At 40.8% G+C, this 26534-nt stretch overlaps 1 protein-coding gene across 3 annotated transcripts in view; it reads left to right on the forward strand.

The window, feature by feature from the left end:
* The window catches only part of TBCD (tubulin folding cofactor D), a 974871-nt gene that overhangs the window by 662539 nt on the left and 285798 nt on the right, over window positions 1-26534 (forward strand). For all 3 annotated transcript variants that reach the window (XM_029600281.1, XM_029600283.1, XM_029600282.1), the window contains exons 29-30: window positions 12150-12241; window positions 15577-15717. In XM_029600281.1, the coding sequence (XP_029456141.1) occupies window positions 12150-12241; window positions 15577-15717 (233 nt within the window). The remainder of the gene's footprint in view (window positions 1-12149; window positions 12242-15576; window positions 15718-26534) is intronic.

The raw sequence follows: 26534 nt of genomic DNA on the forward strand, positions 1-26534 counted from the left end.
TACCACACTTCCTCATGGAAACCCTATGCTCGGTCATAAGGGCGGTACAGCCAGGAGAATTTCTGACCTCCCTGGACCTGTCAGAAGCCTATCTGCACATCCCGGTCCATTACCATCATCAGCGCTTCCTACGCTTCATGATCCTGGAACACCACTACCAGTTCCAAGTGCTACCCTTCGGACTAGCTACAGCCCCGTGGACATTCTCCAAAATCATGGTCATAGTGGCGGCGACACTGAGGAAAGAAGGAATCCTCGTTCACCCTTATCTGGATGATTGGATGATCAGGGCAAAATCTCCAGAGGAAAGTCATCAGATGACCACAAGAGTCAAGAATCTCCTGGAGAATCTCGGATGGGTCGTCAACGCAACCAAGAGCAGTCTGCAGCCTTCCCAATCTCTGGAATACCTGGGAGTCTGGTTCAACAACCAACAGGACAAGGTCATTCTTCCCCCTACAAGGAGAAGGAAATTGATGGACCAGTTGAGAAAACTGTTGAACGGTGCTTGCCCCATGGTATGGGAAGTCGTACCATGGGCAAGGGCCCACATGCGACCAGTACAACGTTCCCTACTGTCACGATGGAACCCGATGTCCCAGGCCTACACCGTCTACCTCCAGTTATCGGTGGAGGTACGGATCCAGCTCCTATGGTGACTACAAGAAGACCACCTGAGCAAGGGAGTTAGGCTATCCCCACCGACCTAGGTCTTGCTCACCACGGATGCAAGCCTATGAGGGTGGGGAGCCCACTGTCAGGAACTGACGGCCCAAGGACAATGGGGACTAGCCTGCCTACGCTTCAGTCACAGACTCTGGGGTGAATCTGTCAGTCATGTCGGAAAATGCCATAAGAGTGGCCTACATCAATCGACAGGGAGGAACCAGAAGCCACAGATGTCCCTGGAAATAGACCCCCTAATGGCATGGGCGGAAGCAAACCTACAAGGGATCTTGGCCGCCCACATCGCGGGAAAAGACAACATCGTTGCGGATTACCTCAGCAGGGACCGCTGGGGAACTCCAGCCATGGATCTTCTGGCAACCCGGTCCAAGCCCAAGTCCCCAAGTTCTTCAGCCACAGACAAGAACCACAATCCCAGGGGATCGACGCCCTAGTCCAGACCTGGCCACAGGAAGATCTGCTGTACGCCTTTCCTCCATGGCCACTACTGGGCGGGATCATCCGCAAGACAGACCACCACAGGGGGCTAGTAATTCTAGTGGCCCCGGACTGGCCAAGAAGGCCATGGTACACAGGCTTACGAAGACTTCTGGAGTGGAACCCTCTGTGTCTACCTCCACACAGGGACCTGCTCCAGCAAGGACCGATCCTCCACGAAGACCCAACTCGATTCTCGCTTACGGTCTGGCCATTGAGAGGACTCGCCTGAAGAAGAGCGGATACTCGGGGGCAGTGATTGACACCTTGCTCTGAGCACGCAAGTTTTCCACATCTTTAACCTACATACGAATATGGAGAATATTCAAAGCCTGGTGTGATATCTTCCTATCCAGACATCTCCCGCTTCCTGAAAGGGGTCAAGCAAATCCGACCACCTCTAAAGTGGCTGGTACCCCTATGGAATCTCAATCTAGTACTCGACTTCCTAGCAGGAGCTTCTTTTAGACCTTCACGCAGTCTGTCCCTATAGCTCCTGACCTTGAAGACTGCATTCCTAGTGGCAATATGTTCAGCCCGTCGCATCTCCGAACTTCAAGCACTATCTTGTCGGGAACCGTTCCTCAGATTCACATCGGGATCCATACAGCTACGCACTGTCCCCTCCTTCCTTCCAAAGGTGGTTTCTCATTTCCACCTAAACCAAACCATCTCGCTGCCATCTCCAGATGAGCATAAGGACTCAAAAGACTCGCGTCTCCTTCGCCATCTTAACATCGGCAGACTCCTAGTCCGAAACCTGGAAAGGTCGGAATCCCTATGAAAGACAGACCACCTATTTGTCCTTTACAACGGGAAGAAACAAGGGGAAGCGGCCTTGCGGGCAACCATAGCCCGCTGGATCAAAGAAGTAATCAAGGCGGCCTACATAGAGGCAGGCAAGCCTCCACCTCTACAAGTCAAGGCCCATTCCACCAGAGCCCAGGCAGTGTCCTGGGCAGAAACCAAGATGCTGTTACCTGCTGAGATCTGTAGGGCGGCGACATGGTCCTCCATCCACACCTTCTCGAGGTTCTACTGCCTGGTTGTTCAGGCTCGGGAGGACACAGCATTTGCAAGGGCAGTACTAAGTGGGCCACAGGCAGCCTCCCGCCCGGTTTGGGAGTAGCTTTTGTACATCCCATTGGTTCTGAGTCCATCTGCTACATGCTAGGAAATGGAGAAATTACTTACCTGATAATTTTGTTTTCCTTAGTGTAGACAGATGGACTCAGTATCCTGCCCATGGCTGCCTCAGAATACGGAAACCTCGGGTGACAATCCCCGAGAGCAAGACAAGCAAGGATAAGCCTCGCTTTACCTCTAGTTAGGACATTCATAGCTACCGGGTGTCTGCGTTTCTCGGTTGAGTGCCCTGGTGGACTCCAGCTAAAATTCACGTCAACCAGTTTAAGTTAAGCAAGTTAAGCAAGTTATTCACACATATATCCACAATTGCTTTTCGAGGAGAATACTGAAGAGCAGAGCTTCCTGCAGGGGTATATGTAGTGCTGACGTCAGATTGAAATCTGACTCAGTCTCCAACTGCGGTCAGGAGTACACTATACCCATTGGTCCTGAGTCCATCTGTCTACACTAAGGAAAACGAAATTACCAGGTAAGTAATTTCCCCAATTTGCAGGTTGTCTTGCAGATTTGATAAATCTCTCGCTATTAGAGGGCATAGTCCTTTATGAATTTAAGAGATCCCATGTTCAACCTATTTTGAAGAAGGATAATTTACCTAATGATCAACCTTGTAATTATTGGCCTATATCTAACTTGCTATCTTTAGGTAAACTTTTGGAAAAGATGGTTTTCCAACAATTTAATTTTTTGGATGCAAGACAAATTCTGCATGACAGCCAGTGCAGATTCAGAAAATTTCAAAGTACAGAGGCAGTACTGGGCTCAGTTAATGACCATTTGCTATGAACTCTTAACAAACAAAAAATCATATAGTGACATAGTATATTATAATCTCTATTTGTTTTTCAACAATATTCTAAAGAGCACCCTTCTTTTAAAATTTCAAACACAGACCCAAGGAATACCAACCTAAAAATCCCAACCCATACTTACAAACCATTCATACTTCCTTTCACACATCTATTCTCTAAAAACCTCTCTCAAATCTTTTTCTATATATTGAAGTTTTACAAATATTTCTTTCTTTTCCATACAGGTTTTTCAAAAGCAGAAAAAGATTTTTTGCTGTAAATTTTCATTACTACCAAACAATCACATCCTTTTTCTTCTATAGACACTTGTGATATTTTTATACTCTCTTCATCCTCCTGATCTTTCTATATCCTCTTCATCCTCTCAACATGTTTCGCCTTTCCACAGGCTTCTTCAGGAGAGCATAAAAATTTTTTTTCTGCTGCTCATATGTCTTCAATACATTCGTTTTTACAGTATTCCCATACAGGTTTCATCTACAAAAATTAACAATTTTAAATAAAATTTACTTCAAAAATTTTTTCAAAAAACACATCCTTCTTTAAGTAATATCATACAAATTTTACCTCCACTTTTCTCACCTTAAGCCTGCACTCAGAAATCAGAGCTTTTGGAGGAATATCTAGAATTAAGTGAAAGGACATTATTAAGGTCTTGAAATGAGTCAGTTTCTTGGAGTAGAGTTCTGTGAACTTCCATGTAGCTCTGAAGTCTTCTTTATTTTTATCAGAATCTATGGGAATTAATGTTCTTTGAAGCAAGTTTAGCTTTTACTATGTTTACTTGTTGGCACCCTTGCTGTGTCAGAATCATGTTTCAGAAAGCTTTTTGACCTTCTGGTTTGTGAAAGCTTATTGAATAATACTATGTTCCCATGAACTTTCAAGTCAGTTATAAAGTTTCAGAAATTTTTTATGTTTACACTGTAAAGTGCCAATTGACATTAAGAAATAATGTGCTAACATCCTGAAATGAACCATAGGGCAACTATGTGTACAGTAAATAGCTGAGGTTCTATCTCCCAGTGCTGATACCTCAAGTAATCCTTCTATGCCCCATTAATAACAGAGGCTCATATGAATTATCATAAGATCTCTTTAGTTCCTTCTCCTGATGACTTTTATGTGCAGTTTGTGTCAGACCTTTGTGATCCTGATTTATCAAATGCGTTCCAGTGCTTGATGGGGCACAGTAATATTTTCCCAAAACATTCAAACTGGCCATTCTGATTGGCGAGTAGTTTTAAAATATGTTGCCAGTTTTTAATTGCAGGAATAGTATGAATCAGTTTTTCATGTTAAAGAAAAATCTGTCTTGAAACACGCTAGATGGAAGGACAAATGACAGAAAATTACAGCACTTGATTCAACACTTTGTTTTGTGCGTAATGGATAGGATTTTAGATAGGGCTGGGGAGAAGCCAGCTGTGTTGGTACATGTGGGTACCAGTAATATAGGAAAGTGCAGGAGAGAGGTTCTGAAAGCCAGGTGTAGGAATTTAGCTAGAAAGTTGAAATCCAGGACCTCTAGGGTAGCATTCTCAGAAATGCTCCATGTTCCTCATGCAGGACACCAGAGGCAGGCAGAGCTCCAGATTCTAAAGGGCCGATGCAATAAAAGTGCACTTTAAAACGGGCGCTCATATTATGCGCCGGTATTCCTAACATCTATTTATTTATTTATTTATTTATTTATTTGGCATTTTTCTATACCGACCTTCATGGTTAAATACCATATCAGATCGATTTACATCGGACAGGGATAGAGAACTGTAACAAACGGAACAGCAATTTATAATCAGAAGGAGAACAAAGTTACATAAAACAAGGACTATAAACTTGGAAGCTTTACAGCTGAAAAATAAAGGCCCGAGTAGGGCAATAACTTAAACACAAGAAGTCATAATGTAAACCGGGCTAGGGCAGGTTAGATTATTAGCGAGGTACTAAAATATGAAGTAAATCGAGGAGTAGTACTTGCACATATCTACAGCCCCTGAGCACCCGATGCAATAGGCAAATGAGCTGCCATGCTAAAAAGGACATGCTAAGGAAACTTGTATATCCCTAGCGTGTCTTTGGCATCGGGCACCCAGGAAACATGACTGTGTGTTGGTTAGGAAAATGGAAGCTCAATATGAGTATCCATTTTATACCGCTACTGGCACAATAATCACTCACAGTATACACTTCCTGGAGCATGTATATTGTGCCTGTATATTGGGCACCTAGAATTCTTTTTCCCTTTCCATTTTTTCCCCTTTTAATTTTGTCATGATACAGCTTTCTTTGGTTCCTCCAACTTAGTATCATTGAGATATTAAGCAGGAGGCCCATACAAAGCAGGATTTTTTTTTTTTTTGTGAGCCCTTGATGCACAGCAAAGCTTAACGCCAACTGCAATGCTGGCGTTAAATTTGCCGCGTTAACAAGGGCAAGTTGGGTGAGCTAATTTATTGGATCGTGGAGGAATAGCTAATAGCCTCATCTACATGGAATTTACATGCGATGAGCGGTTATGGAACCTCATTAAGCTGGGCGCTAAGCTGAGCGTACTTTATTACATCAGCCCCTCAATGTGTGGATGAATTGATGGTGCAGAGAAAAGGGTTTTAGGTTTGTTAGGAACTAGGCATCATTTTGGGGAAGGGGGTCCTTTTCTGAAAAGATGGGCTGCACCTTAGCCAGAGTGGAACCAGGCTGCTGACACTAACCTTTAAAAAAAAAAAAAAAAAAAAAAAAAAAAAGTGATAGCTCAGCTTTTAAAGTAGATGATAGGGGGAAGCTGACATTTGCTCAGAAGCACATGGCTCAGAATAATATATTTTTGGAACAGGGAAATTAGGGCATCCCATTAGAGAAGTTGCTGTAAATGCTAAAATGGATAAGATGTATTTAAGTAGGTTTACAGGCCCGTGCCAGGTGCTGGAACCCACTTTTAGTCCAGTACCACAAAGCATGCCCATCCACACTCACCCCAACACGGTTGGTTGCAGATATTTGCTTCCTGCCCATCCATTCTCCTGCCTCACCTCACGTGCTGGTCGATTGCGTCACCCGACATCACGTGGTGATGTGTATGGCGAGTGGAGTCAGATGCACAGGATGCCAGTCGCTGGGGGAGGACAAAGGAGGAGATTTATATCCCCTCTCTGGCTCTTACTCTTCCTCTTCGTCTACGCTGCAGAGGCCAAAGCAGTTCGAGTGCCGCTGGAAGTCTACTGCAGCATTCTTTGCATTTCTGGCACATTGTGAGGGCAAAAGCTCGACCTCGAGTAGCCATTGGTTGATAGCCACACAGCTTTCATATGAGCAGGGGAGCCACAATAGGGAAGCCGAAGGTGCGCTGCCATGCAGCTAAGTGGACTGAAGCTATCGGAACAGCAAACGCGCGAGGACAATAAGATCTTTCGGTTCACAATGGAAGGCAGCCCTGAGCTGCACTCTTCATTCTGAGGCCACCTACACCGCAGCCATGAACGCAACATAGGGGTAGCAACGCAAGCCAACTTGTGGTAGGAAGAGGAAACAATCAGCCATGCGGTCACATAGTGCTACAGAGACAATTGAGGCAGGAGCAAGGCAGCAGCAGCTTGTAGCAGCATGAGGGGTAAGAAAGCGAAGGTAGCAGTACACAAAGGCTTGCTGAGGTTCCAGTGCAAGGTGATGGTATGAGAAAGACAGTCAACGCATAGTTTACCATTCAGAGGGCAGTGCTGGGTTCAGTGCAGATGGGCCAGCTAACCAATCACCTTCTTCCGTCTCATGGGGCACATCAGTGGGCAATGATGATGCAGCCATGCTATTGTGGAGCATACCCCTGGGACCCTGGATTCCACCAAATCAGAGAAAACAAGGATCAGCCTCGCACAGTGCTGCCCTGGCCTATGGTCCCAGCAGTCAGCCAACCCAGCAACATACCTGAATAACTGAATGCCAGAGGATGGGCAAACAACTAACTGTGGACAGTCCAAAACAATTGCCAGTCAGAAGGTGGTGACTCCTCTGGGAGGAATAATAGCTTCAGGACGGAACTAGCCAACATTCCAGCGCATCCACACAGTTGAGACCCAACTCATCTGGTTAGCCAACCATCAATGCTTTGGTGAGCATAGCAATGAATCATGATGACAGAACAAAGGCTGGTGAGTTATCGGGGAACCTGGGGGGGGGGGGGGGCAGGTTTCTGTATTAGAAGGTGTTACACATGCACAAGCTCAGAAGAAGAAAAATAAGAGAGCAGACAGGTCAGACTCTATTTCAAATAGCTTTTCTGATTCCTCTGACTCAGACTCCATGTCAGACCACAGCCCTAGCAGATGACCCAAAGATTGGTTGAGGCATCCAGGGGTTCCCCTAGTGTTAACGACCCTGTCACAATTATGGAGAGTGTCCCAAATGTCGTGCAAAAATGAAGTGGGAATACATCAACATATTCTGAATCTTGGAAGGGTGAAAGAAGAGGGGGTCACAGGAAAAAGGATAAGAGGGGGCCATGCATCAAGTGCCGACAAAACCATGCCTCGGAATATCATCAGTTGTACAAGAGCTTTTCTGAGGATGATGAGTGTCATTGATAGGATGACCCCTCACAGTACAGCCCTATGTTGTTATGCAGACAACATTTTGGACACAAAATGATGAATCTCACTTAAAACGAAGAATATAGAATGAAATATTTATCTCACATGTTTAATTTGTGACCATCATACTGCACAGGACAGACACGGAAAATTCGTGTTTCTGAAATTCAACATGCTAGATTGTAATCATTGGTCAATATCAAGTCTCTATAATATTCATAGTTGAGCCCTCTTATTTTCAAAACACAATTTCTTTGCATATATATACAAATCATGTATGAGTGGGCTAACAGTCGGTGGAAGGGTTTTTACAGACCTGGTAACATTCATCTATTAGATATTGGTAACGGTTTATTTAATAATGCACAGCAGAAAGCCTTGGGGGATGCCCTACCAGGTATATGAGAATTCCAATCTAACACTGCCTCATGTCTATGGCGGTATACCCGAACCAGTTGTGTCAGAATTCAATATGTGAGAAAGCAGAAGGTGTCATACCTGATCTCTATTCTGAGACTGCTCTAAGGTGCCAATAAAAATACCAGGTTAAGCACAAAGAGTCCAGGTACACAATTATATGAGAGAGAGAGGATGAATGCGAGTGATTTAGTGAAAGTGTGTATACAGATTTTGAACCAAAGGTAAGGTTTAGGCTCAGGATAGGACAGCTAATTTCTAAATGATTGACCCACGTGAATAGATGTCAATCTTTATAGAATTGAAAGTGTGAGTGAAATGTATCGTATTCACTAAGCTCCCATCCTCACCAGGGTGAAACTAACCCAGATTTAAATATGACAGCTACATTTTTTTCCCTGTAAAAGATCAAATAATTATTAAATAATGGAAAAACTTCTCTGTGAAGGAAAACACCTTTTTCAGATGATTAATTCCTTAGCCCAGATAAACAAAGAATCCAGATTGATTTCTGATGGTAATTGTGATCAGTCATAACCATTTCTAAGTTGTTTAATATATTATTCCTAGCTGCAACAACCTTGGGCTTTAAACTAAAAAGGTGTCTTCATATTGAAAGTAACTTGCAAAGTTTGTCAGGTTAAATTTATGTCAGGAAGAAATATAGGATTATCTGGTTTAGGATTCTCTGCAGTATTACATTACAGTATGAAACGAGGATTTTTCTTTAAGAAAATTCTTGGACACCAAGGAGAGTTCACAATTGGTAGTGAAGAGAGATAAAGTACTGAATGAGCTTGAAATTGTGACTTACTGTGGTAGTAAGGCAAAAAATTCAGCGTAAAAGAGCTGATTTTATTTATTTATTAAAGGCTTTTATATACCGACTTTCTTGATACAAATCAAATCAACTCTATTTACATCGAACTAAGCAGTAACTATAACCAACCAGTCAACCAAAAACAATTTAGAGGAGCATAAAGTTACATTATAACAAGGATGCCTTAACTGGGAGAAGGAAAAAAAGAGAGGGAGAACGAAAATAAATTACTATATACAATGGAATATGGGAGGGAGGCGGACATTACTAAAAGAGCATACACACAGGATACTTACCATTATCCACTTCCATGAGCAAAGTAAAGTGATTGAATGTACATATTCCTGACCAAGAGGGGAAGGTGTGTGAGAGAGTTTTTACAATTTTTTTTCTCACCTCAAGTTTTTGAATTCCTCTGATTTATAGCTAGAGTAAGGAGATTAAATTATTTTTCTTTTCCACAAATAGCTAGCCCAGATCCAATGGGTTTAGAAGGACATACATTTTTGGCTGAATTTTCAAATGTTGGTGAGCGTAAATTCCAGCAGATACGCGCGTGGCTAGGCCAGTCACCTGCCAGCGCATTTTCTAAACGGGCATCGTCATGCGCATGTTATTAAATTGGCGCATCCATATGCGTGTGCCAGGAACCGCGCACATGTTTTAAAATCTAGCTTTAAAGGAATATCTATAGTACAGTATTGGAAGAGAAGTGGGTTCAGTGTAGTAAAGGATCACTTTATTGTTTTAATTAAAGAATAGAGAAGCAATTCAGCTCATGCCAGGAGACAACGCTCTTAAAGCAGACCAGTTGCAGTTCTAATCACTCCAGCCACGTTCTTATCAATCTAGCTATGTCCACTAACAGTGATCTGTCAAACTACTCATGCCAACAGCAGTAGAGGGGATGAAGATTCCTTTCCCCTAAGTTCAAGCTAAGTGTACACTCACCGCAAATGTCTGCTAGACTGGAACAACATTACAGAGAAAAGCAGAGAGACAGAAAGAAAGTAAAGACACACTAAAAGAGCAAACATAAACAGTTGTTTCAAAGATATAAGGAAACAGCACACATTACAGGAAATTTGACTTAGAAACTGGAAAGTTCACTGAAAGAGCCATTGAGAAAAGAAAATATTAAACATAGACATACAAAGACAGAGAAACAAACACAAAAAAACCCACATAACACCACCTTTCCTTTACCTACCTGCAACCTGGGATTGGTGAACTTGTCCTGCTGTACCTGAAAGCATAATTGAAACACAAAGACTCAAATTTCTTTATATAATGCTAGTTAATTATTCTTTATAGAGAAAATACTACAGGTAACAAAACATACTTATCTGATTAGTTTATTATAGAGTTAGGAGAACTAGTTCTCATTAGGGTCAGTAAGTTCTATAAAAAATAGAGAAACGTGTTAGTGTTGCTAATTCATTGTGTAAGCGCAAAGCATTCACAAATTGCTGTTTTTTTCTAACTTGCAATTGTTTCAATAAATTGATCATTTGTAATATTTAAATTTAACTTCATGTTGATTCTATTTGAATATATTACTCTTTAAGTCTCTGTCTTCCTTCTCTACCCCTGGGAAGACTATCTGGGTGGGTTCCTCCCCCTATTTCCTTGGAGAATACCCAGCAGGAAGAAGAAGAGCAATATTGTTTCTCCTTTCTCAGTTGGTACTTTGGTAAACATCTGATAGTGACTCCCTTACTGACATCCGAAACCCCAGTAGTTGCAGTTTTCACCACAGCCACCGAAGCAGGAGAATTACTATTTATTTATTTTTGTGAGGTTTTATACACTGACATTCATGTGGAACATCATGCCGGTTTACAATTAACAATAAAGTTGGAGAAATTACAATGAACAGGGAAGGGGAGAAGGCTAGAAAAAAGCAAAAGGGAGAGAAAAGAGGGAAAGAGCAAGGAAAATTAGAGGAACAATTATATAATAAGTAGGGAACATAATATCTATACGTGGTTACAAGGTAAATGGGTATAAGCAAAAAATATGTAGGTATATTAAAAAACATTACAATATATACAATTTTAAGATTACAAAATATCAATGGACACGTAAACGCAGTCTTACACAATATATAGTATTATGTGGGCGCAGGAATTCGAGTACTCGGTGCGAAGCTGACTGAATGAGAAGGGAGGGCTAGGTTTGGTTCGAGTCGGGGTAGGCCTGTTTGAACAGCCATGTTTTGAGCCCTTTTTTGAAATTACTACTCCAAAGTGTAATTTTTTGAAATTACTACCCCAAAGTGTCCAATTGGTGAGAGTAGAATAGCTTTAAAAATGCTCAGTGACATCACAGCATGCTCTGGCCTCTGTAAGTTTTCATTAGAATTAAAATTAAGTGTAATGTTCCCTTGTAGGACACAAGAAGAGAGATGAGTGTAAGGAGTATTAAAAGAGTAGGAAAGTGTGAATTGGGGTAGGAAAGGATCTCAGAGTTACAAAACTTTGATTGAAATTGAATGAAAGATTCTAAATTTATTAGGTTTGGACACAGACATAATCTTGTAAGGCCAGTTTCCAGATAAGAAACTAGGCTAATAAAGTCTGGAAATAAAAGCACTGTGTGATGCATATATTCCTGAAAACTATATTTTCAGGAACTATACTAGCACATTTTTTGGATAATTTAATTGGCAATTGCACATAACTATTGAGATCCCCAATTTTTCTTGCTTTCTAAATGTAATTTATATGCAGTGTTAGAGGGTTTTATTGATTTGCTTACTGTCTTCCATACCTGAGTTTCCAACCCCCTTGGAGCCTGCCCCAATTCTGCTCATTTGACATGGAGGTCAAAATTTAAAGTGTGACGGACCTTCACAACCACCAAGGGTTTTGTCTGATTAGGCCCCTCCTCCTTCCCTCTCTCTAGAATCCAGCCGTTGCATCAACAGTTCTCAGTAAGGCTTTCCATAAACCCTATTTCGCTCCGAGATCTGTTGTATGCATTCGGAGTCCCACCTATAGGTGTTAGTGCTTTATAATGACTGGGATTCTTCATTGGGGATTGTGAATGTTTCCATTTAGAGTATTTGAACTCATCTAAGTAAAATGGGATGCTGCTTTGTGGACCCTCTTAAAAACTCTGCTGAAATTACAAATTTAAAGTTGTACAATACTTAAATGTATTAGAAATGCAATGGATCTTTTTTTTTTTTTACTTTTTCAGGTTTTAGAAGGTTTAAGGAAAGTTACCTGCATTACTCCAAAATCTGGCTCCTTTGCGGAAGCAAGAAGAGATGCTCTGAAAGCTATTGCAAAGTACGTCATGCGTAGTCATAGAAACATAGAATATGGCATGAGGCAGATAAGGACCTCAACGTTTATCTAGTCTGCCCAGCTATATTCCTGCTGTATTGCCATAAAACTTGTTTAATCTTTGTCTTCCCCTTACTTCTTCATAACCAGAAGTTTTCTGTGCTTATCCCATGTTTTCTTGAATTCTATCACTGTTTTTTGCTGTATCACTTCTCCTGGGATGTCATTCCATGCATCTACATTTTTCATGAACAAATATTTCCTTATGTTGCTCCTGAGTGTACGTCCTTGGAGCTGGGCCACTGCCTAATCATACTATTTTACTATCACATCTCACTTTTCTTAAAAATAAATACCCAAAACAAACAGAGCCTAACTTATTTCCAGAAGAGCAGTGTTGCCAACCCCTATCTTGGAGGCAGACCTAACTGGTCTTGTTTTCAGGTTGTCCATAATGAATATGCATGAGATATATTTGAATACATTGAAGATCTAGAGTATGCATACCTATCATAAATATTTGTTGTGGCCATAAAACTAGCCTAGTTAGGTGTGCCTCCAGGACAGAGATGGGGAGCAATGCAATAGAACTTTATTTTATGCCGGCAAAATTGAGCGTCTGCTGTCAAACTTGCTGACAGCCGCCGCTCCTGTCCAAAAAGAGGCGCTAGGGATGCCTCTTTTTACCGCGGGCCCTAATTTAAATAAATTAACTTACTGAATCTCCTGCACAGGAGAGCAGGCGCGATTTTTACTCTATCGGCTCGATAAAGAACAAAACATAACTCCACCTACATATAATGCATGAATAGCAATATCTGCTGTATGTGCCTATAGCAAACACTTTGTTTCAGACCAGTGAGAACTCAGCTACTATTGCATATTAGGGTTGTGATTCGGTGAACCTTTTGGTTTGGCCTTCGTTATCGTCCCACCGCAGGAAATTTTGTTTTCGGGCCGATTTTTTTCGGCCACCCCGATTTTTGGGATTAGTGCGACCTAACCCTGAAAAACGAAATTTCGGGAAAATCCGCTTTGTTTTTTGGGGTGGCCAAACCAGGACGAATGCACATCCCTATTGCATATACTCTGCTTTTTCAGTGATTGGGAAAGTGTTAAAATAGCTAACTGAATAAAGGGCAGAATACATCTTTATAAGGGCAAACACCACTACTCATAAGGGCAAACACCACTACTCATAATTAACAGTGTAAAAAAAGCTAGGAGCCTGATTCATTAATGTCTTTATCCCTAAACAAAGAGAGGATTTGATATGAATGGTGGCAAAACAGGCAACTGTTAACTTTGTCCAGTTATTCAGCCACACTTAACTAGTTAAGTGTGCAGCAGAATATCTGGTTAAATCTACTTAAAAGTTATTTGGTTAGATTGAGAATAGCCATTTGTGCGGATGGAATTGCCCACACAGATTTAGCCGGTTAGTAATGCATATCGTGTTAACTGGCTATAAATTAACTGGCTAAATTGCTTTTTAATACTTTTTGAGTTCGATATTCAACTAAATGGCGCCGCTGAATATCCAGCTATGGTCAGTGAGCACCACAGCTTTTGTGTTTGTGGGGCACATAATTTAAACTCAGGTATTACACTTCACGCCTTTCATACAGAGCTGAATCTGTACCACCAGTGCAGAAATTTAAAGAACCAAAGCTGAATATGCAATGCTGCCAGTATAAGAAGAGATTGGTTTACATCAATCATGCTCTTATAGCTTTTGTAGTATATTAGGAGAGAAATTTTTAGGAAAATAAAGTTTCATATAACCAAGGCCTCCTACTTCCTGCAGAAGCTCAAGGGTTCATTCTATGACAATTCTACAACATATTTACATAAATTATTATAATTAAAATATCTTTTGTTTGAAATATTTTTTCTTGAAATATTTTTACAACATTTTCTGCGTGCTTCCCCATTTTTTCAGTCTGTATTTCTGAACTCCATTTCTTTGATATGTGGCTTCTCTCCATCTTAGCTGCTGTATCAAAGCAATGCCGTCTGATGATCATTGGCACTCAGATGGGCACCTACGTGGACATTAGAGATAATATTTCCAATTGGGAGCACCATGTACAGTAGCCTTCCTCCCTTTGAGGGTTCATCACCATTTGTCTAAGAAGAGCCCTTTGAAAGGCATCCACTCTCTCCCTACAGATTCTACAACAAAGTTACTCCAATCCACATCTAACAGATTAAAATCTCCAACAAGCATCATTTCTCCCTTTTTTTCCCCATTCTTTAGATGTTTTCAGCCAGATCTCTGTCCAGTTTTTCTTTTTTTTTAAAGCCCACAGTGCTTCCTTCTTACATCATACCCTCTGCATTTCCATAATTAAGATACTTTTGACATAAAGAGCTGCTACTTCCCCTTTTTTGCCTTCTTATCTTTCCTCCACAGATTATAGCCCATAATGGCCGTATCCCATTTATTAGACTCACTGATTAATGTCTCTCTCTAATAGCAACAATGTCCAAGTCCTCCACCATCAGGGTCTGCAAATCTGTAACTGTTGCTCAAACAATGTCATTTGTGCACATAGATTTCCAGCTTTTTCCCCTTGGCTTGCTGCGCTTTCCAGGTACCTTTTCTGCGCTTTTATCTAAAATTGGACTGATTTTGTACTTTTCCTCACTCACCTTCTGAATTTCTATGCACTGGGGGTGACATTTTAATTCCATTGACCATCTTCTGCCACTTCTTTCTTTTAGTTTAAATGCCTGATGACATATGTTCTGAGTTTCTCATTTAGGATCCTTTTTCCTGCTGCAGACAGATGCAGGTTCGTCTTTACTGTATAAACATTCATTATGCCTTATGCTGCTCCAACCCCCAATGTATCCAAATCCTCCTCCTTTATACCAGGTTATGACCTAAACTTTCTCTTCCCTTTCTGTGAACAGGTAACACTTCTACAAATGCAATAGTCTGAGCAGTGCGCCTAAGCTGCATCCCCGCATTTTGGAAATCTGTCTTTATTTCTTTTATACTGTTTCTAGTGAGGTCATTGGTCCCCAGATGGATGATAACATCAGTTTTAAATTCCTTACTTTCTTCCTTAATGGTATTGACAGTTAAGTATGTATTTCTGCCAGCTGAGGATCCTGAAAGACATTTTATTATTTTGTGTCCCTTAAACCTAGTCCCCAAGTTAGTGCCTCTGATGATAGTCTCCCAGCAGAAAGATCTTTCTTTTAGATGTTTTGTTTTAGTTTTTTTTATAGCATTTTCAGGTTTCTGTTGGACTCTGCTGAAATTGTTTCCCAGTAAAGGGGGCATTGTGATTATTTTCTCTTAGGTTGTGCTTCTCTCTGTGTTTTAGGGTTTGTCAGACAATGGGAGTAAATGCAGAAGGATCACAGGCTGATGTTATCTGCAAGGAAGATGTCTCCCAGATCTATAAGACTTTCCTGGATTGCATGAATGATTACACTACAGACAGCCGAGGAGACATTGGAGCATGGTACAATACCTAATATGAGATATTTCTTTTCTGGTTCTGCTTTTATAAACAGCAGTCACACAAAGCTATTCTCCTGACCTTCAGAGATGTTCTTGCTCCAGTCAAAGCCATATTAATGGATCTGAGAGGATATGTGGGCTTTCTCCAGCGTAGGAGCTGCCATACATGATCAGTAAAAGGATTTTGCCTTTCCAGAAAATCTGGAAATTTCATGTTCATTTAGTGCTGATGCGCTTATGTGACACACTTGTGTGATTAGTGAACTGTTGTTGAACACATGTTTCAGGAAAGCAACTTGGCTTTTGCAGCTACTTGGGTTCTCTCCCTCTTATGTTTTTATTCTCTCACAAATTACTTAGCCTAGCTATTGCAATGACAAGCTTAAGATGGGCAACAGACCAAATCTTCTTCAGGAACACATTAATGTGGACCCCAAGTTTGACTACTAAGTCTTACCATTTAGTAATGGCTGGGACTCCCTCCTCCCATCATCTCCGCTGGAACAGAGTTGCTGGTTAAAGAATTAGGCTCAAGCACTCTAGGTGGCAGCATACAACACTACAGCTGAGCCAACAGGCCCCTCCTAGAGAGGGTTTTTTTAAACAACTGATGGATTGATAATTCTTAAGCTGTGCTAATACATGAGTACCAAGCATTAAACTTTTCTCTAGCTGATGACTCAGAAAGCATTCTGGAAAAAAAAAAATCAACTATAAGCTCTGCAGACATTGTGAGGGTTATTTTCAAGGGGACTTTTGTGGGTAAAACTACTTTATGCACAGAATTAGCAGTTTTTATAAAATATCCTCTCCTGATATGCTGATAAACTTAATGTGCTTATGTCATGTTTGCACATAAGCTTACCTGGACTGAGCAGAGGTGTTCCTGGGAGGTGGAGTTGAGCTTGAGCATATACTTTTAGATTTTCAGAAGAATGCGTGTAAATTTCCTCTAAAATCTCCAGGGCACAAATTAGTAGGTATAATTGTATGAGGTAATTTTGATGAGATAATTCTCCAAGCAAACATACTTGCAGATCTAGATTTGTCAATATGTACACTAGGCCAGTGCAAACCTGGGAACTTTTGAGTTGTGGTCACCCTGAGATTGCTATTGATTAGGAGGGAGAGGGGGAAAGGAACTAATGTGTATCAGCTTTTTCCATCGATAAGGGAACTGAATTAGCTATTACATGTGGGTGACGACATCCACATGAACGGATCTCTCCGCTAGAAGAACTTTTGCTCTACTGTGCATGAGCAGGAATTCCCACTCATGCATTGCCTCATGAGCCTCCTCAATCTTTTTTTTTCCAAGTACCAGCATGGACGCGTACCTCTATATCTGTTTTTCTATTAAAATTTTCATAAATGTTTTTAAAGTAGCCATGCTGCCTCAACGGCCCCTGAACAGCTACTTTTTTTCAAAAAAGAAAAGAGGTTTTTTCAGGATAACTCTCATGTTTCATTAGTATCCTTTGAAGATACCTCCCTCTGAACCATGCACTGCTGAGCAACTGTCTGCTTTCCCCCTCGTTCTAGTTTAAAAGGTGCTCTATCTCCTTTTCAAAAATTAGCACCTGTAGCCTGGTTCCAAAACTTTCTCTAGTTCCTTACAAAACTGAATCCCTCTTCTCTGCAGCATCGTCTCTTCCACGCATTGATACTCCAGAGCTCACACAAACTAAGGTTTGCATTCTTATACACACACAGATGCGCACCCAGGCTTCCATTCTTATACACACACAGACACACACAATTTCCCCCCTTATGATCTGGAATAGGGAGCAATGAGTGAGGTGATGAAATGATACAAACTTTATTGAAAGTAATTAAAACAGGTAGATTGTAAGGAATTGCTAGAGGGCATTGTGAGATTAGGGAGTTGGGCTTCTAAATAGCAGAAGAAATTCACTATGGACAAGTGCAAAACAATGCACATAGGGAAAAGTTATTCTAACTCTTATTACTTATTCAGTTAGATTGATTGTCTTTCTATAGTGTCATCAAAGTTTACAATAAAATCCAATAAATTATATTCATTCGATGTGAGGCTCCATATGAGGAGTTACCTCTCAGGCAAGAGATCTTGAATACACTTAAATCCTCAGCTCAGTATGCAGAAGTGGTTAAAAAGGCAAATAGAATGTTAGGAATTACAGTGGACCCTTGACTTATGAACTCATTTCGTTTGTGAGGGCTGGTTGTAACTCAAATTGGATGTAAGTCAAGACTGTTTTTCCCATAAGAAATAATGGAAATATCCATAATGCGTTCCAAACCTCCCAAAGCACCCCTTACTAACCTTTTCATATTAAAAAAAAAGGGTTGAACAATATGTCTAATTTACCAGAAACACCAATAATTTTCCTAGTGTACTCACCAAAAAGTTATAAAATGTGACTAGCCTACCAGAAACAACAATTTCATACTGTATTCACCATTCAAGTTGACATCTTTGGCTTGCAGGAAAGGAGGAGGGGGAGGATCCCCCCCTACCCACCCCCTCAGAGCACATCTCTGGCCCCCAAACACTCATTTCCCCCTCCCAGTATACTCATTCCTCCCCTCCTGATACATTGCTGTAGCCATCTGAGTGCTACACTCCTTTTCTGCTGCTACACAGAAGCTTCCTTGGTCACCAGTGATGCTGTTGCTTGCTGCAATGCCGTGCCGGGTCTGGGTGTGCCTGAGGATGGACAAGCCTCATCAGCAGCAGCCAATCACTGCAACAGCAGAGCAGAAGTCCCACCCACCAAGCCCCAAAAAATGCAATTGACAGGAAAAAAAAAGCACAATTAGAAGCAACCGCACACACGAGCGGTTACACATGGCCTTGGCCAGCTTTCCGGTTGTAACTCAAAACTAAAATTTTGGTTGTAAGCCAAGTTGTTCATATGTCAGGCCGGTTGTAACTCGAGGGTCCACTGTATTCAGAAAGGAATGGAAATTAAAAATTTCAATATCATCATTCCTATGTGTAAATCTATGCTGTGACCATACCTTGAGTTTGGCTGCAATTTTGATTATCCCATTCCAAGAAAAATATAATACAACCAGAAAAGGTACAAGGAAGTGCAACAAAAATGATAAAGGGGATGGAATGGCTCTGTTATGTAGAAAGACGTAAGAACATAAGAAATTGTCATGCCAATCTGGGTCAGACTGTGAGGGTACATCAAACCCAACATCATGTTTCCAACAGTGGCCAATCCAAGTTACGCTGGCAGGTATCCAAACAGTAAATAAATCCATTTTTACTAATTCTGATAATATGTAGTGGTTATTCCATTAGGGCCGGATTTTCAAAAGAATTTACATATCTTAAACTGGTTATAAATGCACTTTACCCATGTAAGTGAATTTTTGAAAATTGCTACAACATTGCCATTGAATTGTCAGTAAGTTTTACTTGTGTAAATACACTTAATGTGGTTAAATGACCTTTGAAAATTGCTATGATAGTATTCTAAATTAACATGTAATTCCTTTGAAAATTCTCTGTACGTCAACTTGGTTAATAGCAGTTTATGGACTTCTCAACCAGGGATTTCTCCAAAGCTTTTTTAAACCCAGCTATGCTAACTGCCTTAAACACATCCTCCAGAAATGAATTCCAGAGCTTAATTGTGTGTTGAATGAAAAATAATTTTCTCCAATTTGTTTTAAATTGCTACTTGCTAACTTCATGGAATGCCCCCCTAGTCCTTGTATTATCTGAGAGTAAATAAGCGATCCATATTTACCTGTTATAGTCTTCTCAAAATTTTATAAACCTCTATTATATGCTCCCTCAGCTATCTTTTTTCCTATCTGAGCAGCCCTAACCTCTTTAGCCTTTCATTATAGGGAAGCCGTTCCATCCTCTTTGTCAGTTTGGTCGCCCTTCTCTATACCTTTTCCAATGAATCATTTTGAGATGCGGCGACCAGAATTGCACACCCTGCAGCAATGTAAAGGTATGATATGGTCTCAGTATGGAGTGATATAATGTTATGATATTCTCTGTTTTGTTTTCCATTCCTTTCCTAATAATTCCTAACATTGTTTGCTTTTTTGACTGCTGTCATACACTGAGCCAAGGATTTCAATGTATTAGCTATTAAGATGCCTAGATCCTTTTCCTGTGTGGTAACTCCTAACATGGTACCTAACATCATGTAACTACGTGGATTACTTTTTTCTATATACATCATCTGGTACTTGTGCACATTAAATTTCATCTGCCATTTGGATGCACATTCTTCCAGTCTCGCAAAGTTTCCCTTTTGAAAGTTTAATGCTAGAACTGTAGATTTACTTAATGTCCCACTTCGAGTCATTAAGTCAAATTTATTCACACTATGATCACTGTTTCTGAGTAGCCCCACCATTGTTACCTCTCTTACCAAATCCTGCGTTCCACTAAGAATTAAATCTAAAATGACTTCTCCCGTTCATTTGTTTCTTCATTCTATGAAGCAGTCATTTATTCCATCCAGGAACTGGACCTCTCTAGCATGTTCTGATGTTACATTTTCCCAGTCAATACTAGGGAAATTGAAATCTCCAGTTATTACTGTGCTGCCAAATTTGTTAGCTTTCCTAATTTGTCTTAGCATTTCATCATCTGTCTGATCATTTTGACCAGGTGGATGGTGTTATACCCTCACTGTTATACTCTTTCCCATCACACATGAGATTTCTACCCATAAAGATTCTACTTTACATTTAGTGTCCTGTAGGATATTTATCCTAGAACATAAGAGCATAAGATATGCCATACTGGGTTAGACCAAGGGTCCATCAAGCCCAGCATCCTGTGTCCAACAGTGACCAATCTAAGTCACAAGAACTTGTCAAGTACCTAAACATTAAATAGAGACCAAGCTACTATTCCTTAATTATTAATAGCAGTTTATGGACTACTTCTCTAGGAACTTATCCAAAACGTTTTTAAACCCAGTTACACTAACTGCCATAACAACATCCTCTGGCAATTAATTCAGAACTTAACTATGCGTTGAATGAAAAAAGAATTTTCTTCCGGTTGGACTCTATACCATCCCTAACATAAAGTGCCACCCACCCACCCACCAAGTTGATCCGCCCTATCATTGCAATATAATCTGTACCCTGGTATATTACTGAACCATTGGTTATCCTCATTCCACCAGGTCTCTGAGATGCCAATTACGTCTAATACTTCATTCAGTGCTATACATGCTAACTCTCCCATCTTACTTCTTAGACTTTTGGCATGGCATACAGACATTTCAAAGAATTTTTTTTGTTTGTATTAACCTGCTTATCAGTTGACAGGGATAATTTGGAATCTTTTAACTCGGGTGGTTCTTTACTTATAGGCACATAGACTACTTTTGCTTTTATTGGAAGCTGTCTGTTGGAATGTTCTAACTCTCCCGTTTCATTAGTTTGTTTTAAAGATACCTTTCTCCATACCATGTGCTGCTGAATGACTGTCTGCTTTTCCCCTTGTTCCAGTGTAAAAGCTGCTCTATCTCCTGTTTAAAGGTTAGCACCAGCAGCCTGGTTCTGCCTTGATTAAGGTGAGACTCGTCCTTTTGGGGGGGGAAAAAACTCCCCCTTTCCCAAAAGGTTAACCAGTTCCTTAAACTAAATACCTCTTCCCTGCACCCTTGTCTCCTCCATGCATTGAGACTCCTGAGCTCTGCCTGCCTCTGGGGGTCCTATAAACGAAACAGGGAACATTTCAGAGAATGCTACACTTAAGGTTCTGGATTTTAACTTTCTATCTAAACACCTAAATTTGGCTTCCAGAACCTGCTTTCCACACCATTCTATGTCATTGTAAAAACCCCACATGTACCACAACAACCGGCTCCCCCAGCACTCTCTAAAATCCTATCTAAGTGACACGTGAGGTCCACCACCTTCACACCAAGTAGGCAAGTAACCATTCAATCCTCATGTCCACCAGCTATTTACATTCCTAATAATCGAATCACCAACCATGATGGCCAACCTAACTCTTCCTTCCTGAGCAGTAGCCCAGGAAGACTTGTTCCCATTGTGAGAGGATAATGCATCACTTAGATTGCAGGTCCTTGCTACAGGATCACTTCCTGCTACATCAGGGTGATGCTCTCTGACCAAGGGCTGGAGTTGAGATGTCACTACTATGTCCGTGAAGGTCTCCTCTATATACCTCTCTGTCTGCCTCTGCTCCTCCAAGTCTTTTACTCTAGCCTCCTGTAAGCAAGTTTAGGGGTGCAGGGGCCTGTCTGCTACAGGACATGTCCAGTAGCCCTCCCGCCTTAATTCAAGATCAGTCAGGTAAAAGACAACGTGGTCTCCTCAGAAATAGACTTATTTATCAGGTTTGACAGGATTTAGCATTTAGAAAATAATTCCTGTCTCTTAACATCCTAGCCACTAAGCACCAGTTTACCCTAAAGAACATGTCCCATGGGGGTTGCAAACATTTTATTTATTTATTTGAAACTTTTTCTATACCGACATTCATGACAAAAAACATATCACATCGGTTTACATCGAAACAAATTAGAAGAAACATTACATCGAACAGGGGTTACATCGAACAGGGACCAGGGATACTTAATTAATATTGCTAAAATAATATTACTAAAACAAATTAGAAAAAATTAGAAAAAACATTACAACAAACAGGGGTAACATCGAGCTGGGACCAGGGATACTAAATAATATTGCTAAGATGTTACTTACTTAATATAGCAAATGGGTGATCAGAGGAGGAAACCACCACTTTCTCTGAGATACTTATATAACAGTAAAATGATAAAGATCTAGTACCTGAGAAGAACGGAATATATCTAGGAATTTTGGCATGAGGGTTACAATAGTGTCTCTGACGCAGCTTAGTGCCTAATTTATTGGCTATAGCAAGATATAAAAGGCGGGGCCCCAAAAGAGGAAAGGTAAACGTTGAAGTTTAAGCAGGTTGGTGATAAGATGTCTAAATCTGAGCTGGCAAGTGAGTGATGGAGCCTGCCAGTGGTAGTCAGGCCCCGTCGTGTCAGTATGAAGAGTCAGGTTCCTCCAAGAGTTAGTATGAGAGCTCCTTTCTTTAGGGGAATGCTTGTCTGAAAAGCCACAAGCTTTTTCTTGAAGGTCAGCGTGCAGGGTTCCTGGCGGAGATATGGGGGGAGAGCATTCCATTGGGGGGACCAGCTGTTGAGAATGCGCGTTTCCTTAGTGAGGACCTTAACCTGCTTAACATATTAATACTTATGGCTAACTTTCTTACCCACCCCTGGTCCCAACTTTAGGTGATATCCCTTTGTTCACTTCTGAAGCCGACACTGGCTGAAGGTCTGGAGAACATGTGCAGGGAAGAAGACTGGCTTCCTGGATTTGGAGCTGGCAGGCGGTCTGGGAAGGAGACTGGCTTCTGGCTCTGGTACTTGCCGGGTTGTCTGGGGCTTGCTCTCGCCCCTCACTGTCTCAGACTCCATGTCCCTGTCCAAACCTGAGTAGGGCGTCTCCTCTCTCTGGTCTCTTGGCGACACCTAGTCTTCTCCCTCCTCAATAAGAGTTGCTGGTCTGCTTCAGGCTCCTCTCTCACTCTTTCCAGGTCTCTTTTCTTTCAGGGGTCTCTTCTCTGGTTTCAGGGTCACTCTCAGGGTTTGCTTCCTTCATGGTTTTGCTCTCTTTCTCTTATTTTAGCCCCGTTTTATACTTTCCAGTTGATAAATATGCAAAAGCTCATGCATAATCACATGGTGGGTAGAGCATCTTTGCCACATTGCAGGTCTTTCCCCCTCCTCCTCATTTCTTCAGGGGGGGATACTGTCACTTTGCAGGTCTTTTCCCCCTCCCCATTTCTTCGGGAGGGGTACAGCCACATCTGTATGCCAGGTTGTTATGACAGAATGTTTTCCTTTGTCTCAGACTGACACCCCCCCTTCTTCCAAGGGTGGGGGGTCTTTCTGACCTGTGGACTTGCTTTGCCGGTCCATGACTCCTGCTTATGAGTTTAAGTTGTTGTTTGTCTCTCTGCCTTGGTTATTTACACAGGCACTTACAAACAGGCAGATCTAGATAAAGTATCCTTCATTGTAAAGTTCTCATCAGGGCAAGATCCCTTGTTTTTCCACTGATACAGTGTCTTGGCCTGTCAGTATTTGGCCCGCATTATTTCTTGGCTATTATGATTCATATTTGGTGCTTTCATTAGTAAAACGTAAGCTATCTCCCTACACGCCACAGATTGGACTCATTCTCTGTGAGCGAGGAGCTCTTTGCACTGGGTGCACATTTACAACCTCTCACCAACTTGTCGATAGTCATGCATGTAGCATTTAGTACAAAAGACTGGAAGGCCCCATTTCACTGCTGGACTGCTGCTTTTATCTTAATATTGATGAATTCTTAGTTAAGGTTAGGTTGCTAAGGGAGTAAGGATGCATAAATTAGTTGTTTAAATTTAGGTGGCACATTCACTGTTAATCTTGTAAACTGCAAGGGGAATGATTAAATTATTCACATGGGCTAGGGCCATCCTGTGATTTAGATAAATCCCTGATTGACTTTTAATGTGACTCTTGTCTATAAATCAAAGAATGAACTTTGATGTATACCCTTTGTCTTTTATGATGTTTTTATGTAAACCGTTGTGATGTTTTTTGAACGACGGTATACAAAACTTTTCAAATAAATAAATATAGGGGTGGGTGGGAGGGAAAGAAAGACACTAGAATTACCTACGTTATGCTTGCTTTTTATTCAGGCACACACACTAAAGAATATACTCACTATTCCACCTCTCCCCTAAACTTTTAAATCCTAAGATTTCCTAAAGCAATACTCACTGATACTTGTCAGCCACCAGCAAAATCTTCTCCTCCTCCTCTCAATACTCACACAGGATTAGGTGTTTGAGTTCTTCCCCTGCAATATAACTTGAACTTCAAAGGCAAGTTAGTATTACAAAACCCCTTTTCTGATTTAAAATGTACTTGGTTAGCCTGGGTGACCCTTTGCTATTCTTCCTGTTTTATGAACATTAGCACTTAAATAATCATAGTACTCTAACACCTTTTTAAGATTGACTGGCACACGCAAACTAAACAATTACCTTATGGTTGCTTTTTGTTCAGACCGAGCACAAGCTCAAAACAATTATCTACCTTATGATTGCCTTTTGTTCAGGTACACACAAACAGTAAACAATTACCTTCTTTATCTTTGCATTTTGTTCAGGTGTGCACAAATGCTAAACAATTACCTACCTTATACTTGCTTTTTAGTGCTCTGCAGTTTGGAGTAGAGATGACTGAGAAGGGGGTATAATAGAGTTTATAAAATCATGAGTGGTGTAGAATGATAAGACAATAGTTATTTATCTTTTCAAAAATAGTAGTATGACTAGGAGACATGCCATGAAACTAATTGGTAGTAGGTTTAGAAAAAATATATTTTTTCAGTCAATGGTTAATTAAGCTGTGAAATTTGCAGTTGGAAGATGTGGTCAAGATTAATAGTATAACTGGGTTTATTAGGCATTAACCATTATTAGGCAGAATTGGAAATTGCTATCTGTTTTGGGAGTGACAAGAAATGGATTTCTCTATTAGCATTTGCTAGAGGATTGGCCTCTACTGGAGACAGGATGCTGGGCTTGAGGCTTATTGGTTTGACCCAGCATGACATTTCTCATGTTCTTATGATGATGGTTCCTTAATCTGCCCCCTTGTGGCCTCATACCATGACCCCAAATCCAGTCCTCAAGGGCCACAAACCAGTCTGATTTTCAAGATTTTCCAATGAGTATGCATAAGATATATGTGCATGTATTGCCTTTATTGTATGCAAATATATCTCAAATGCATGGTGGAAATCCTAAAAACCAGAGCGGTTTGTGACCTTCAAGGAATAGATTTTGGGACCTCCATTCTAAAGTATTCTTTCCTCTGAAAAAAAAAGGTCTATAAGTATTATTTCATAAAGATTTTCATGAATAGCCTGTACCATTTGGTAGCCCTTCTCTGGACTGCCTCCTTTCCATATATATCCTTTGAGGTATGGCCTCCAGAACTGGACAAAATATGCCAAGTGAGATCTCATTAGTGACTTGCACTGTTGCATTATCATCTCCTTTTTCCTACTAGTTATACCTCTCCTTATGCAACCTAGCATCTCTGGCTTTGGTCACCATCATGTTACATTTTTTTCGCTATCTTGACAAAATCAGGCTGATTACTCCATGTTCTCTGTCTTGGTTGGTTCACATCAGAATCTCATTCTCCATCATGGATTGCTTTCTTGCATTTCTGTACTTATTTGCATTGAACTTTAGTTGCAAAACACGTGACCATTCCTTATTCTTTCTTAGATCACTTCTCTACTCCTGAAGACTCTGTTGCACAATTTAGTGTCATGTGCAAACACGCAAATTATAATTAATAATCCCTGTACAATATGACTCTCAAAGATATCTTTGATGAGCGGCGGTATATAAAAAACTATAAATAAATAAATAAATATAAGAAACAACATGATGTCAGATAAAGGCCAGTCTGTCCATCTGCCTTTGCTAGCTATCTTTTCCTCTATCACATCTTTGCCATCATGACTATTTTCCCTGCTTCAGTTTTTCCAGTTATTTACCTGTTCTTTTTATGAGGTCCCTTAAACCTTTTGAATACTAATCTTTCAGTCACTTCCTATAGAAATGTTTAGTAGTAGGAAGACAAGTACTGTGTTTCCCTGATATTAAACCCTACCCTGAAAATAAGCCCTAGCTTGATTGTCAGGATTTTTGGAGTAGGGCTTGAAATATAAGCCCTACTCCAAAAATAAGCCCTAGTTATAGGT

The sequence above is a fragment of the Rhinatrema bivittatum genome, chromosome 4 (genome assembly GCF_901001135.1).
Source record: "Rhinatrema bivittatum chromosome 4, aRhiBiv1.1, whole genome shotgun sequence".
In the NCBI taxonomy this organism is placed as follows: Eukaryota; Metazoa; Chordata; class Amphibia; order Gymnophiona; family Rhinatrematidae; genus Rhinatrema; species Rhinatrema bivittatum.